Genomic DNA, 16119 nt, shown 5'->3' with positions numbered 1-16119 from the left:
TCCCCCGCTCGTGTCTGCCTTGGAGCACCACTACCACGACACCACACCGGTGGGCACCTGGCATCTGCACTATCACTGCTGAACCGATTTAAATGGTGGAGATGCAGTGGTCAAATGGCTTGCTTATATCATCAATACAGTCTAGGTCACTAAGATTATACCCACCGATTAGAGACGAGGAATAATCTTTCCATTTTGGAAATGTAAGGGAGACCGACATGTGCATCTCTATTCATGGAAAGCTCTTCACACTAATCATACGAGCCCAAATCGAGCCTGTGCTCCAGATGTCCCAACACCCCCGAACAAGCAGGTATCTATTCTGGTAGAAGCACCACCAAGCAGATTTTTGCCATCCACCAACTGATTGAAAAGACCAAGGAGTTCAATCAGCATGTATTCATTGCATTTATTGACTTCAAAGTTGCCTTTGATTCTGCTCATCAAGAGTCTATGCGGAAAATCCTCAGAATTTGTGGTGTTGTACATAATCTGCTCAAACTTGTCAAATTGTTATTTACAGATAGCAATAAGTTGTGTGGAGCTTGGAAGGGAGCTTTTGGATTAATTTGTCACAGTAAGGAGTGGGCCAGGGTTGTGTCCTTGTACCCGAGTTATTTAACAGTCAGTGACCATTCGATGCTCCGTCTTGTCATTCGGATTGTGGCTTAGACCTTGGCTTGCTAAGGCTCACCAATCTTGACTACAAGGATGACATTACAATTTTTGCACACTGTCCACTCACCCTGAAACAGCACCTCCTTGTCGTACAGTCACATATAGATGTGCAGCAACTGGCACAAGGCCAATGTAATGGCAATAACACCCGACAACACCAATCCCCACCCCACTTGATCATATCCGGCAAAGTGGTCAAATGTCAAAAAGTTTACTGAACTTGGATCAGTCATTAACAAATCCAGCCATAGTCCCATGAGCTCACTTTCCATATCACCAAGGCAGCTGCAGCACTAAACCGTCTCTCCGGATCGCTTTCAAGAAGCGAAGAATCCAAAAGAACACCAAGCTAAAGGTGGATCAAGCATTGATAATTTATGTTGTTATACGGATCCAAGACAAGGACCACAACTGCAACAAATTTAAGCACCCTTGATGCCTTCGACATGTGGTCTCAAACATCTTGAGAGTGTGTGGTGGTTCAATCACATCAATAATAATCGTATCCACCAAAGGACATAGCCTCTTGCCGAGTCTCTCCAACGGTATGGACATTGTATACTACCTCATCAACTTCAATCCCACCCAAGCCGGATGGCGTAGACCCAGGGGACGACCCAAACCAAGGTGGCTCAACTCAAGCAAGTGAACATCACTCCTATCATGGCTTCCTGCCTCAAAGACAGAACAAGGAGTCGGATCATCCATGGAGTGTCAACGCTAGATAAACACAGCAAGACCTTGAAGTCACATAAATCATGCAAGACAGAGATACCACCAACCTGTCGGCGATGGCAAAGTCGAGAGGTCTTGAAGCAGTGTCCAGGGTTTACATGATCGGCTGTGCATGTCACTGTTTATCAAACAAGCCGAGAAACTTATTAAACACAAAACCTTTGGATTTTAAAACCTTTTTATTTCCCTTTTTGACAAACCCCTTCAGCAAGTTTCAATTGTGTTTTCAAATTACCCTAATGTGCATCTACCCAAGTACACACTGATCTTTAGCAACTCAGCATGGCAGATACAATCGAGTTTCAAACCTTGTTTTGTCTTGAACCAGTGACGTCACATTTTGTGTTCGAGAAAAATTTATTCATTTAACTCCATATTACAGAAGGGTGACCCTCTTCCATGGCACTAATCTGTACTATTTTTGTTTTGCTCCACTTGCAGGGAAAGGCATGAATAGCAAGTCCATACAAGTACACAACAAAATGATATGCCAGCAGAGATTTAAACCGAATACGTGAGTTCCTGAACAAGAAACTGCACTCAAAGGTCAAAGCAAAAGCCTGAGTGGCTGCTCCAAATTGTATCGAAAATTCTTGAGAAATTGACCAGCTCGCTCGGCATCCATACGCGTTGCATCACATGACAAAGTTACGTTTAATAATTTGCAATGAACCATTCTGCTCTCAGCCTCCCAGTCATCGTTTATACCTCCACCTTCATGTCCAGCACTTTCGGCAGGTAGGATCCTGGAACTGGTGCTTCCAACAGAGAGCACCAAAGGGTGTGGAACCGAAACGATCGAGGTGCAGTAGGACACAGCAAGGGAGTCCAGTAGAGATACACTGGAAGAGATCAGTGAGGGTAATACAGAGAGAGTCACTTATTCGTAATGCTGTGAGAACAACTGGATAAACAAGATACATTGGTGTTTTTGTTTGACACAATCACCATTTACTTAAAATGATAATGAGTGTTCATCTTTACTCATTACTTCATACAATGTGTCATCGATTAGTTCACTAGTTATGTAAATGAAGCACCCTACTTTTCTTCACGTCACGTCGTTCCACTGTCCTTCACAGTATCGACATAGAGGTTCCTCAATCACCAAGTGAATATACAAATAACATTCCAGGTAGAAAGAGCTGATATCGAGTGTTTGTGGAAACCATGCTCAACACATACCCAGCACTTTGGTTTAAAAAAATAATAATAATAATAATAATAATAATAATAAAGTTGCCTGTTTCGAGTTACCTGACAGACCCGAATTTGTAAACGCCTGCAGTATTTAAAAAAAAAAAAATTGTCAGCTACCCCCCTTTGCTACTGGCAGCACCACCAAAGTGGCAGCCATGATGATGGCCTGCTTGCTGTTGATTATAGAGTTCAGATGTCACCTTCAGGGCAGAAATAAATAAACAAGCAGTCATAGACTGGTACTTATGAAATCATCAACTTGACCTCTGACCTTGTCTAATAAAAGCTGTCTCTAGAGAAGGTAGCGACGCAAACCAGAAGTTTCTACGATGATTCTGTACCAAACCATCAAAAATCGTAACGTCGACCGAAGCAAAAATCTCCATTTCTCCACGTAATTATTTAATATTATTTTACCAGTCACAAAACCATAATATTCGGCCATCCACCAACAATCTTTACATAATCCGATGGGTTAGCGAGTCAGGCATGCGACGATAACCTTTATAGGGATAAAAAAAAGACTTTTAAACACCATCTTTATCGAAAACACCGTCAGCGCGTACACGCAAAACCTTTACGTGACTCAACGACGCGTCTGCTCGAGCGCACGGCACCATGTGACGACCCGTGACGCGTCGAGTGAAATATTTTTTTATACAATCTTAAAACGTCTCCAAAACATCCGATTTTTACCAGAATTTCTACAACAGAGTTTTAAGCGTCCTAAGCGATCGCAAAAACCGAAAACAAAATTAAAATCGAAGTTAAAACGAACTCGTAACGTCGAGCGAAGCAAAAATACTCCATTTCTCCACATGAATTTACGGAATTGCACCACATGTGGTGTAATTTGACATTGGTAGCTTCTTCTGTTTGAGTTATCGTGCCTACAAACAAACAAACACACAAACAAAGGACGGAAGTCATCAATATACATATAAATAAATAACTAACTTGAAAATGCGATGGAGTCAATGACTTTAGAATGTTGTTACATTGTGCATAGACAATTATTCTTGTGCTTCCTTGTGCATGTATGTATGTATGTATGTATGTATGTATGTATGTATGTATGTATGTATGCATGCATGTATATATATATATATATATATATATATATATATATATATATATATATATATATGCATGTATTTCTTGTAAGATCTGGGGATCTGGGGATCAAGGCTTGCCAGGACGGTAAGCACTCGGGTCCTTACCGAATGCCCGGTCCTGAGGCTGCCAGGCGCAGATCAATCTGCACACCGGCAGGTTGCTGGGCAACCATGAACACCGATTGGCACAGCCAATACAAGCAGGTCTACACTACTTTGCGTGATACCTTACATGTGGACATCTGGAAAATTGGGGTCAGTGCCCTCAACGCACACTCGGATTATTGCCGAGCGTTACAGCGAGTGTGCGCTGGCTGACAAAGCAAATTATTGGGGTAGAACGTCCCGTCTAACCTTACTTGTGCAATGCATCGGACCAATAAAGGAAAAGATAATCGAGACAGATTGGAAACGGCAACAAACAATTATTTATTACAAACACACAAGCAAGCAATCATTTAAAAGCAAGTATTTTTCAGCAAGAAAGCAAAAAGGCACAACAGAGCAGATTAAACCAAAACATGTATTCTTCAACCTAACTTAAACAAAAGACTTGGCCATCATTCACTCAGGGGGCAAATAATAAAACAAGAAGGACTTGAAAATAAAATCAAAGTAATGAATGGAGAAAAGGAAAGCAGTCTTTCCTTCTCTCCCTCACCTCACACTAACACACAGGAGAATGCAGAGGAAAATGGATGGGGAAGATGGGCAGTGGTGATGTAAAGCGATGGGGACACGCAGCCACGTCCCCGAGATGCCCAGACACAGTAGGTGAGTTCTTTCCGGCATCCCAGATATGCGAGCTGGATGTGCGACTCGCCCTCCTCTGCCTTAGCTTCTTTCTCCTCAGGCCCCCATTGATGAGGTGCCATCATTCACCCTCCTCATCCTTTGTGGCTAACAGGATCGAGAGGGGCAGGATGACGCTCGTGGAAGGAGTGTTCTTTTTCCACAGAAGCTCGACACCAACTGCTCGTGAAACCTTCCTTCCTTCACCCTTACACCCTGGTGTATGCCGCGGTTTAGAATGGGTACACTGTAACCCTGCATGTCGAGATGCGACTAAAAGGGTTGGCATTAAGAAGGGCATTGGGCCATAAAGAATTGCCTCAAAAATTACCGCCGGTTGGGGGTGACGGTCATCTCTGAAACTCTGTAGATGTGGATCTCTGATCGGCTTAGAATGGCTTCGATGTCGTCTCGTCTTTTGGTTCAACGTGCAGACGAAAGCCCGGGAGTAAAAAGGATAGAAAAACCTCAGAAATCAAACTACATTTCTGAGTTATCGGGAGATAGATTTTGAAAATGGTCGATTTGGAACATTTATGATCAATGTGTCTTCAAGAGGATAGAAACCGGACCTCAGAAATCAAACCGCATTTCTGAGTCATAAATGGCGGATGATATTTTGACAATGGACGATTTCACAAGTTTACAGCATCGGTGGCCTTGACCTCCAATCGTGTCAAAAGTCATACCGTCGTGCATCACTCATCGACCCCTACCTACATAAAGTTTCATCAAGATCGGGCGAATTTTTTTTTGACCATATCACATCGACGATTTTTCCAACTTTGAAGACACGTGACTCGATAACCAGGACGAATTTCAAAAAACCAGCCTGAACAAATTTAGATATCGTTCCATATTATCAGAATTCGAAGGAATTTCGAAGATCGGATCATAAACGGTGGAGGAGATAGATTTTGAAAATGGACCATTTCGCAACTTTGGAGTGACCTTGACCTTGACCTTCAATCGTGTCAAAAGTCATACCGCCGTGCATCCCTCATCGACATCTACCCACATACAAAATATCAAGAAAATCGGAAGAAAAAAATGGGGACGTACAGACATCAAGACTGGTTTTATTAGGTCATCTCGTTAGAGATGACCGAAAAAGGGAACCATGATGTGAAGAAGATTGTCTTGGGGCCTGCAAGGCTAACCCCCACTCTAACAGGGTAAATGGCATTTAAAATGCCAGTTGTTTACCCTCACACATTGTTGTTCCATCCCTCACAAGCCTTCTCAATCTTTTCGTCTTCTGCTCATGCAGGCTTGTCCTGTTCGTTTCTCCTTTCTGAGCCATCTGCTCAGGAGAGCTTTTCGTCTCTGCTCACGCGAGCCTGTACGGTGTGCTTGTCCTTCACATCAGTTTTCTTCCCCTCCTCCCACAGCCTTCTCCCCCTCCCATTGGTCCGCAGCTGATGGGGAGGTTGTGGAAAATGCCACGCCGTTCTGAGGGAACTTTCAGCGCCGCCTCCGGCCTGCCCTTTTCACACCCAAAGCCACGATGACAGCCCCTGAACCGCCTCCTTCACGTGCAAAACACCCACACGCATTGTTTTACACTGTAGCACACCCGCGAGAAGCACCGCACCTCGCAGGCCACGACAAGCACCAAGCGCCATGAACATGCATGTGAGACGCGACACAAACATACATGCGAGAGCATCCAATGGGTTACCAAGCAATGGAGGGAAAACGGAAAGGAACCCCGCACGACCGAGGGATGACCGAACGGCCACGGGATTCTCATAAGACCAATGGGGTAAAGGAGGGACTGTTGAAAGGATGTTTGATGGAGGGGAGATTATTGGTGTACTGTTGAAATGGGTCGATGGGGTAAAGGAGGGATAGATTGAAAGTAACGGGGGGGGGGGGTAGACATTACACGGGACAAATACAGCCAAGCCAACGTATGCCCCCCCCCCCCCGAACATCCTCTTATTATTTTTTATAAGTGGGAGCTTATTTCACAGGTGGACTTCAACCGAACAAAAACACCAATCCCTCATGGTGTGGAGTCATGTCCCGGTCACAGGTATAAGACCAGCAGTGCTAGACCCAATGGTGTGTGTAGATGTGTGATGACCAAGTAAACTTTGCAAATATGTGTGGCTGGTGCCAACATTTGGCATTCTCTTAGATTTATCAAAACAGAGACAAATACATCCTGCATTCACTCAAACCTGGCAGGTATGTACGGGATATTTACCAGGTTACATCTTAGAAATAACTTCAGGTGTTTGTACATTATTCTTTCACGGCCAAACCATAACACTTGGAGGCCCAAAATTTTGGGTTCAGGTACTTCAGAATCTGGGCAAGGGTTTGAGCTACCACACACACGTTAGCCTTGATGTACATTTTAAGGCCAGCTAAGGCCACTATAAAGTGCATATTGGAATGTGGGGTCAGGCAGTGCCACCGCCAGACCGCAGGCAAAAGGTACCGCACGAGTTAAAATAAATAAATAAATAAAGACGTGTCCCACTGGCTACCACAAGGTGGCGTTTGTGGTTAACGTTATCAGATTCGATGTTGACAAACAGATAAACAGACCCAAATGCAATACCCTGTCATTTCGAAAGGTAAAAATACAAATTCCTTTCCTACCAACCCTTTTTTTATGGCTCATAACTGGAAACACTTTTTTTTCTGGCCTTATCAGGCATTTTTCATGTGACGCTCGGGTCTTAAGGCCAGCAACAGCCATTATTATCCCGATTAGCACGAGATGAAAAAAAAATCATTTAATTCCTACAATGTCATGTCACAAAGCAAGTGATCTGTGACTGCATTGGCAGTGGCTCACCAGAAAGTGCCTCCTTCACACTCTTTGGGAGGGATCTTTCCCTGCCTTGCTCTGTCAGCCAGTTCCTGCCACACACCGTTATTACATAGAACACAAGCACAACAGTCCAACATGCTTGACTCTGCACAGCTGCAGTCTGCCAGTTTACTGTCCTTCTAATACCACAACGTAATTATGAGGCCACGTTGAAATGTTTTGCCTCCTATTCTTTTTCTTCAAAACAGATAAAGATATTCGAATGAAACAAAACAGATACCAATATCGATCTTTATTCTACCATGGTGCATATTTATTAATCAACATAATCAGCATTACAGTCCACACGTCTCCGCCAACGTTAAAATGGTTCTGTGATTCCGTCACGATACACCTGTGTGTCCTGCGGATTTAAGCGGCGCTTCACAGCAGCCTTGAAAAGGAAGGTGATCCTGAAGTTTGGGGAAGAAGTGAAAATCTGACAGAGCAAAGTCGGGGCAAATGATTTTGCAGGATATTATTATAAAATCTGATGGAGTTAAGTTGGAGTTCTTAGATTGGTGATCCTTTGTTGCGGTATTGCATTGACCATCTCTTACTCTCAACTCCTAGTCAGTCATCCCTACTCTCAACTCCTAGTCAGTCATCCCTACTCTCAACTCCAGTCAGTCATCCCTACTCTCAACTCCAGTCAGTCATCCCTACTCTCAACTCCTAGTCAGTCATCCCTACTCTCAACTCCAGTCAGTCATCCCTACTCTCAACTCCAGTCAGTCATCCCTACTCTCAACTCCAGTCAGTCATCCCTACTCTCAACTCCAGTCAGTCATCCCTACTCTCAACTCCAGTCAGTCATCCCTACTCTCAACTCCAGTCAGTCATCCCTACTCTCAACTCCAGTCAGTCATCCCTACTCTCAACTCCAGTCAGTCATCCCTACTCTCAACTCCAGTCAGTCATCCCTACTCTCAACTCCAGTCAGTCATCCCTACTCTCAACTCCAGTCAGTCATCCCTACTCTCAACTCCAGTCAGTCATCCCTACTCTCAACTCCAGTCAGTCATCCCTACTCTCAACTCCAGTCAGTCATCCCTACTCTCAACTCCAGTCAGTCATCCCTACTCTCAACTCCAGTCAGTCATCCCTACTCTCAACTCCAGTCAGTCATCCCTACTCTCAACTCCAGTCAGTCATCCCTACTCTCAACTCCAGTCAGTCATCCCTACTCTCAACTCCAGTCAGTCATCCCTACTCTCAACTCCAGTCAGTCATCCCTACTCTCAACTCCAGTCAGTCATCCCTACTCTCAACTCCAGTCAGTCATCCCTACTCTCAACTCCAGTCAGTCATCCCTACTCTCAACTCCAGTCAGTCATCCCTACTCTCAACTCCAGTCAGTCATCCTTACTCTCAACTCCAGTCAGTCATCCCTACTCTCAACTCCAGTCAGTCATCCCTACTCTCAACTCCAGTCAGTCATCCCAACTCTCATCTCCAGTCAGTCATCCCAACTCTCATCTCCAGTCAGTCATCCCAACTCTCATCTCCAGTCACTCATCCCCACTCTCATCTCCAGTCAGTCATCCCCAATCTCATCTCCAGTCAGTCATCCCAACTCTCATCTCCAGTCAGTCATCCCTACTCTCAACTCCAGTCAGTCATCCCTACTCTCATCTCCAGTCAGTCATCCCTACTCTCATCACCAGTCAGTCATCCCTACTCTCATCTCCAGTCAGTCATCCCTACTCTCATCTCCAGTCAGTCATCCCTACTCTCATCTCCAGTCAGTCATCCCTACTCTCATCTCCAGTCAGTCATCCCTACTCTCATCTCCAGTCAGTCATCCCTACTCTCATCTCCAGTCAGACATCCCTACTCTCAACTCCAGTCATCCCCACTCTCAACTCCAGTCAGTCATCCCCACTCTCAACTCCAGTCAGTCATCCCCACTCTCAACTCCAGTCAGTCATCCCCACTCTCAACTCCAGTCAGTCATCCCCACTCTCATCTCCAGTCAGTCATCCCAACTCTCATCTCCAGTCAGACATCCCTACTCTCAACTCCAGTCAGTCATCCCAACTCTCATCTCCAGTCAGTCATCCCTACTCTCAACTCCAGTCAGTCATCCCTACTCTCAACTCCAGTCAGACATCCCAACTCATCCCAACTCACATCTCCTGTGCTTCACAGCACCGACAATGTAGTGCTGCCCTCTGCCATGTTGACCAACTCAGCACTGAAATATCTCATGTCATAATCACGAAACTTCACACCCAGTGGTAAGAAGTAATATGCAGACTGTGCTTAGTTTCATTGGATCATCTTTACCTGGTTTAAAAAAAAAGAAAAAAGAAGAGGAGACTTTATGTTTCAACACACCCTTGCATAATACATCCAGCCTCCATGTTCATATTCTTTCCTCAATTACACTTTCCTTCTCCACTCAAAAACACAAACTATTAAAAAATAAATAATAACCACAGGACATTTACTTCCATCTCACCCTCGTAACCGTTGCTATGTCTAACAGACCACGTGATCCAACCCGGGAAATGACTGGAGAGACAATGCCATCTGGCGTTGCCATGGTAACCGCCACATCCACACCCCCAGATTCCGCGAATCCGACGGTCTGTGTGGAGCAGGCGTTGGAGAGGCGTGCTTGTGAGGTGCAGAAGATACAGACACAAAACTAACATCCACAAATGATACAAAGCTCTCAAACTTAACATCTAGTCTCTGCGAAATAATGCAGAACCTGAGTGGGCCAAAGCATGTTTTGCATCATCAAAAGAAGGGTGGGGGGGGGGGGGGCTTTGAGTCAGGCATCATCGAGCGTTGTACTGTGCGACCGATAAGGTCACGGCATTAAATATCCTCCAGACTTTGTTGGAGGTTTGTTCTTATTGTTGAAGATGGCCGTTTACACGTCACCTGCGAGTGCGAAGTTCATTATGGTAGGTGCTGCCGGCACAGCAACCACACTCTCAAGATAGCCAGCAGTGTAAACTGAGATCAAGGAATATCTGACAAGATGAGATAACTTGTTACCTGCAGTTCAGCCATGAAATTGTCATTCGAGTCCAAGCTTATGACAAATTGCGTGTCTTGCACTCAAATAGAGTGGGAGCAGGACGACGAAGAGGAAGGGGTGGGGGGGGGGGGACTGATATGCCTAAAGTTTAATACAAGTATACTGGTTAGAATGTACGGTTGTGTAGTGCTTGCAGAGATGAATTTTTCAGTTACTTCTGCATTTAGAAATCGCCTGGAAAGTGCGAGCTTCTTGGAGAGGCACGGAACTTCAGAGTGCATTTTCCCTCGGGTGGTATAGATGGGAAGGAGGGAAGAGAGGCGAGTTGCTGTGTGCCGTGCCTCGTTTGGTTTCCCAAAGAAACTCACGGCTGGAAGATTTTTGGCGTGCTGTTGTGGATAGATAGCTCGATCGATCAAAGGACCGTCACATCTCGTAACGAAGCTCCTCGAAGTGTTTTAGCCTGTCGAAAATGTCGCCTCCACTTCCCATGTGATCGTTTTTAAAACCTTTGATACAAACCAACCCGAACGTATGACAGTCCGATTAGAGCAGAAAAACCGCAGAGCCCACGCAGGAGTATCACCGGGCTGATTTATTGACCGCAGAAGCCTCCTCCGGCCATGCCGGGATAGAACACAAATGGCATCACCGGAGACGGAGCGAGGAAATTTAAAATGAAGAATGGTTCTGTGCAGTCACGTCTCGGTAACTCGTCAAATGGCATGAAAAGGTTGGGTTTTATTTATTGGGCATTAAGAAGATATGGGAAAATAAATAAATAAATAAATAAATAAATAAATAACACCATTAAATAATTAAACTGATGATTTGAAAACACAGGCCAGAGAGTTAAATTATTAATAAGCCTTTGCACACCTTTAAAGAAAGCGCCGCTGCTTTGATGATGAAATCCCCGATCGATACCTGCACTCCATCTGTTAAGATGAGTGCACAAAGGGAGACAAAGTGAGACTGCAATCACTACTCCAAACTATCAGGATTCCTACCACCCAGCTTTACATTTCCTGCTACATTGCCCCACGACACAACAGTTAACCATTTACTCTCCCATTCTCACCTTTCCCCAGCTGTGCGGCAAGGCTGAGCACGGAGTCCACCTGGCAAAGTGCAGACACGTATTCATGTGGAATGGAGTTCTTAGACTGTCCCAACTGGCAGGCAATAGACCGTTTCTCTGCAGAGATTTTCTCGTCTGTGTACATCTGGATAAATCAGGAAGGTCACGTGGGCGTTGCATTCCGCATCGAGACACCAAGATTGCATTCATTAAAAACGAAAGGGCCAGCGGCATTGTTAGTGCAACCACAAGGGGTCGACCACCTCAAAAAACGCTTTGTGGAAAAATTTAAAAGGGTACCATTTCATCCTCTCTTCCTCATAAGATACACCTGAAGTCTCATGATCCAGGTGGAGTGTCTCAAACATTGTCCGATTTCATTTTAATAAACAGCAAAACCAATAAGAGAAAAGCAAAACTCACCGCTTTACCAGCTTTCTGAGGATAAACAGGAGCAATAACTGGCTTCTTACGAGGTAAGGGGGACTGGGTATGGGGTAGGCTTTCGGGCACAGAGGGCCCGCTAGCGGGCACAGGGGGCTGGGAAATGGCTGGGCTTCGAGATGGCAAACTGCTTCCTGGTTTCAAAGCGATGGCTTTCAGTACATCCCTGGGAGATAAAGAGCAAACAGTGGGGTGCTTGAGAATAAAATGGTCACTGGGTTCAAACGATATCTGGCACCTATTTTGATACCAAGTGATCTCCACTTATTGTGCAAACAAGTCCTCCTCTCTCCATCTAGGGAGAATGAAGAACTTGCATTGACAGTGAAGACTAGTGACGATCCGCATCATGGACAGGTAAGAACAATGGATGAAATGAACAGCGGAACGTTGATCGAAGCATGCCAACTGCCGTGGGAGAAGCGAGGAGGAGGTAACATTTCAAGGCGTTACCTTGTGGTTTTTGTTAACATTTAGTCAGAGCAAAAGAGAGCGATGAAAATTCCAGAGACGTCTCGATAAACGTTCCAATGATTTCATCCATTACTCTTCTCTCTGTCATCTGCCACAGGAGGCAAATTGCAATGGATTCTCCCATTTGTACTCGAAACGGATCGGCTCTTCCTCAGTAATGCTCCCGTCAAACTTCTCAACACAAAAACGGGACATTACTGGGAACGTTTGCTGACCAGGAAATTTCTCTCTTGTAACACTTTACTCACTCCTTCGTCAAAACGCCAAATCTTCCAGTGGGTTGCAGAGCTTCTGCTTGCAGGCCATGCAAAGCCAGGAGCAGACGAGCCGCGGGACTCGGCTTGCTGCAAAACAAAGCACCGAACGAACATCACAAACATCCGGGAAGTTCCAGTACAACAGAACAACAACAACAAAAAAAAACACTTTAAATATGAAACAAAGTCAAAATCAAAGTATCCCTTCACTAGTGGTAGTGTCTCTATGTCTGGTGTTGGCTTAATGGTTTGGGTGGTGGGCTTGGGATCCTAGGATCCTGAGTTCAAATCCCCCTTTGCTGTTGAATTAATACCAGGTGGGGTTGACTCTGCCTGTCATCCTTCCGAGGTCGGCAAAATGAGTGCCAGCTTTCTGGTATCCTGCGTCGGAGTGGCGACCCGTCCAGGATTGTGCGCAATAGCCAAGGAGACTGCTTCAGCAGCACCAACGCTCCGCACACAGTATGATCCCAATGGATGGAAGGTCGTATCTCTGTGCATGTTCGTTTCTTCCTTCCCCACAACCCATGCTCCTCATTGGTCACCCTCAACCCTAAATTTGGTTTTGTGTGCCTCTCCATAACAACGGCTTGTTTCTTTGTGCGATCTACCATCCTCCAGCTCCGACGACTCCATGCACGGGTCTCTCCACAAACACGCACACCGCTCTCCTCTCACACCTGTTGACACTTCCTTATCTCTGAAGACTTTAATTACGACCATACCAGCTGGTTCAGTGTTGGTTCGCATACTTCAGTACATGGCCAAGCAGTGAAGTCATTCTGCGAAACAACCGGACTTACTCGATCTGTTTCTTTTCCAACACATACCTCTGCAAATGGCAGCCTACTGGAACTAGACCTTCTCACATCAACCTTTTCCTCAGACTTGTTCTGCTCCTCCTCATCTCCTTGCGGCTCTTCTGATCATGTGTTGGTAAAAGTGGGAATCTCTTTGGAGGTTATTAGAGAATTCCCAAGGTGCAGACGTGTATGGTATTTAGGTTAAACCTGATTGGTTTGGTCGAATATCCACTCTTTCCAGTCAAGTCCGGTCCAATGCCACATCAGCTCCGAACATTGCTCATGGAATTTCTTCCACAGCGGACTAATTTATTGTCTTCATAAGTGCAGCCAATCCTGCATTCAACTTTTGTGTCAATCATCTCGACCCTGATATGTGTGGTGATGCCATTACACAAAAAAATAAAAAAAAAACCTTAATTCTCCTCCAGCAAGGCAACCCAACTGACGGCAACTGCAGTCTCTCCATATAGCTTGAAACCTTTGAGTATCTGTCCTTCGAAGAGCCAGAGGCTAACATCAGACTCACCAGCAATTCAAATTCTGCAGCCTCTTACCATCCCCGAAGCCTGGTGAGAGCTTTTCAGGTCTGTGTCTGGTACCCATTTACCCTTCCCTTCCGTCTCCGAAAGGATGGAGTCATGTGAGAGCAGAAACAAAGTTCTTGATCGATGTCTTCACTCAAAAGGCCAAGGCTCCAAATGCATCCTTTCCTGTCCAACCTTTCCCACCTTTACAGAATGTTCCTCACAGCATGCAGACTTCTCACCTGTCATAATGGAGAAGTTTCTTCACCAGATTGACACCTCTTTGGCAACTAGTCCGAAGAGCTCAAGTGCTCTCATCCTCCAGAACTATGCCTCAGTCCTCTCTCTTTTACAGGTCTTTCCTGGAAAGGCAACCTTCTCTATTTTGGAAAAATACAAACATCGCTTCTGTCAACAACAAAGGTTCCAAAACTAATTCCCACAACCAGACTTATTAGCCTTCTCTCCATCAAAAGCAAGGTGATGGAATCCATCATTGTGCCCAACTTCAGGCAATATCTCTTCTCCAACAACCAGTTTGGCTTTCAAACATGGCCATTCCACCTTGGATACTAGTACTTCCGACAAGGAGTAGATGGATGCCCTGAACCACAAGCAATGAGTTAAGATCATGTCTTTGGATACGTCTCAAGCCTTTGACACTGTCTGACATCCAGCCTTGATTTATGAGTTATTTTCGTATTCAGGGCCCCCTGCTCAAGGGATTGTCCAACTTCTGCTGTGAGGATAAACAGCATATGGCCCTTGATGGTGTCCTTTTCCATTATGTTCTCCTTCAGGCTGGGGGTTCACGAGGCAGCATCTAATGAGGACCTACATGATTCTTCATCTCACACACAAGGCTGTCATAAACAGGTCCATGGAGTCTATGACTCCTCACTCTGTGCTGGTGCTCCTGATTCTCACCTTGTTCCTCTTGAAGCAGAGAAAAACAAGGCACCATAGGAATATCAAGCCGCCACTATCCACCCAGCGACAGTCGACAAGTTGATGGGCTCTTTATTTTATACAAGTTGGGCTCCTCTCCTACCTCTGCCCTCCCTCAAAACCCTTACCTGCTCATTGTTCCAACGTTTCGACTGGTTGCCCACCTGCATTCAGTTGTCCACTTATTCTTCTGATTGTGAAAAAATTCTTCCGATCATTTTAGTGTTATTCCCCCTCTACTCCTGGTGTATATCCATCTCCCCCACACCCTCCGGTAGTTTGTGAACCTTTTGCCCTTTATGGTTCAGCTCCTACATGAGCCAAGACCCTTGCACAGAAGATTTTTAAAAAGCAGCATAGTGGACATCGTGGCTCACCGGGACATGCTGAGAGACCCCTGCAGACCAGCATGGGAAACTAGAACAGGGTGGGGGAGATCATTCAGATGTGAGTTTGTGATGCATTATGTAAAATCATTGTAAACAAAGAAAATCAAATGAGATCATGTATGGATGTATGTAAAGCATGCATGAGTGGACAATTTTTTTTAAGGAAACACTTCGGTAAATGATGGACACGAAGCAACAGAGAACGTGTGGTCACCCAGTGGTTTGATGAGCATGACGCTGATGTTATCCATACATCATGGCCTTCTCAGTCACCAGATCTGAACCTAAACGAGCATTTATGGGATATTCTGGAACGACGCCCGAGACAGCGTTTTCCACCTCCGGCAAACAGGTGTGAGTTGATCGACTCTCATGGAAGAACGGTGCCAAATCCCTCCTGCAGAATTCCAGACGCTGGTGGACTCTATGCCACGACGCATACAGACCGTACAGACCGTACGTGGTAGCCAAATACTCTATTAAGTGACTTTACATTGGCGTTTCCATTTTTTTGTCCACGACCTGTATGTATGTATAGTTCCGAAAGAAAGTCTACGCCCCCTTTCAAAATTTTCACCTATTGTTTGACTTATAGCCTGGAAGTAAATTGCATTAAATCAGACTTTTCCCACCTTTATTTACACATCGTAACCGACAACTTCCGAATGAAAAACAAATTCTACAAATTAAAAAAAATAATAATTAAAAATACAACACGAGAATATCTTGGTTGGATAAATGTCCACCCCCCCTCCTTATAATAGTGTTGCGGACCCGGGATTGTGGGGGTACTACGAGGGTGGAGGTATCCCCCAGTTCTCCTCGGACTCACCGGGAATCGAGGCCGTTGCACA

General features: G+C 45.1%; 1 protein-coding gene across 1 annotated transcript in view; it reads right to left on the bottom strand.

Moving 5' to 3' along the window:
• Positions 1-1573: 1573 nt before the first annotated feature.
• Positions 1574-16119, bottom strand: part of LOC147010225 (pyruvate dehydrogenase protein X component-like) — a 16964-nt gene continuing 2418 nt past the window's right edge. The window contains exons 2-9 of the mRNA XM_085863328.1: positions 15254-15293; positions 12590-12685; positions 11847-12033; positions 11424-11568; positions 11222-11280; positions 9812-9940; positions 7333-7397; positions 1574-2255 (exon numbers count right to left, since the gene is read on the bottom strand). Coding sequence (XP_085719454.1) covers positions 1961-2255; positions 7333-7397; positions 9812-9940; positions 11222-11280; positions 11424-11568; positions 11847-12033; positions 12590-12685; positions 15254-15293 — 1016 coding nt within the window. The 3' untranslated portion in view covers positions 1574-1960. The remainder of the gene's footprint in view (positions 2256-7332; positions 7398-9811; positions 9941-11221; positions 11281-11423; positions 11569-11846; positions 12034-12589; positions 12686-15253; positions 15294-16119) is intronic.

Source organism: Eptatretus burgeri, chromosome 17, assembly GCF_056783735.1.
Source record: "Eptatretus burgeri isolate ZD-2024b chromosome 17, Ebu_testis_v1, whole genome shotgun sequence".
Lineage (NCBI taxonomy): Eukaryota > Metazoa > Chordata > Myxini > Myxiniformes > Myxinidae > Eptatretus > Eptatretus burgeri.
This window is presented reverse-complemented; position numbering and strand designations above follow the sequence as displayed.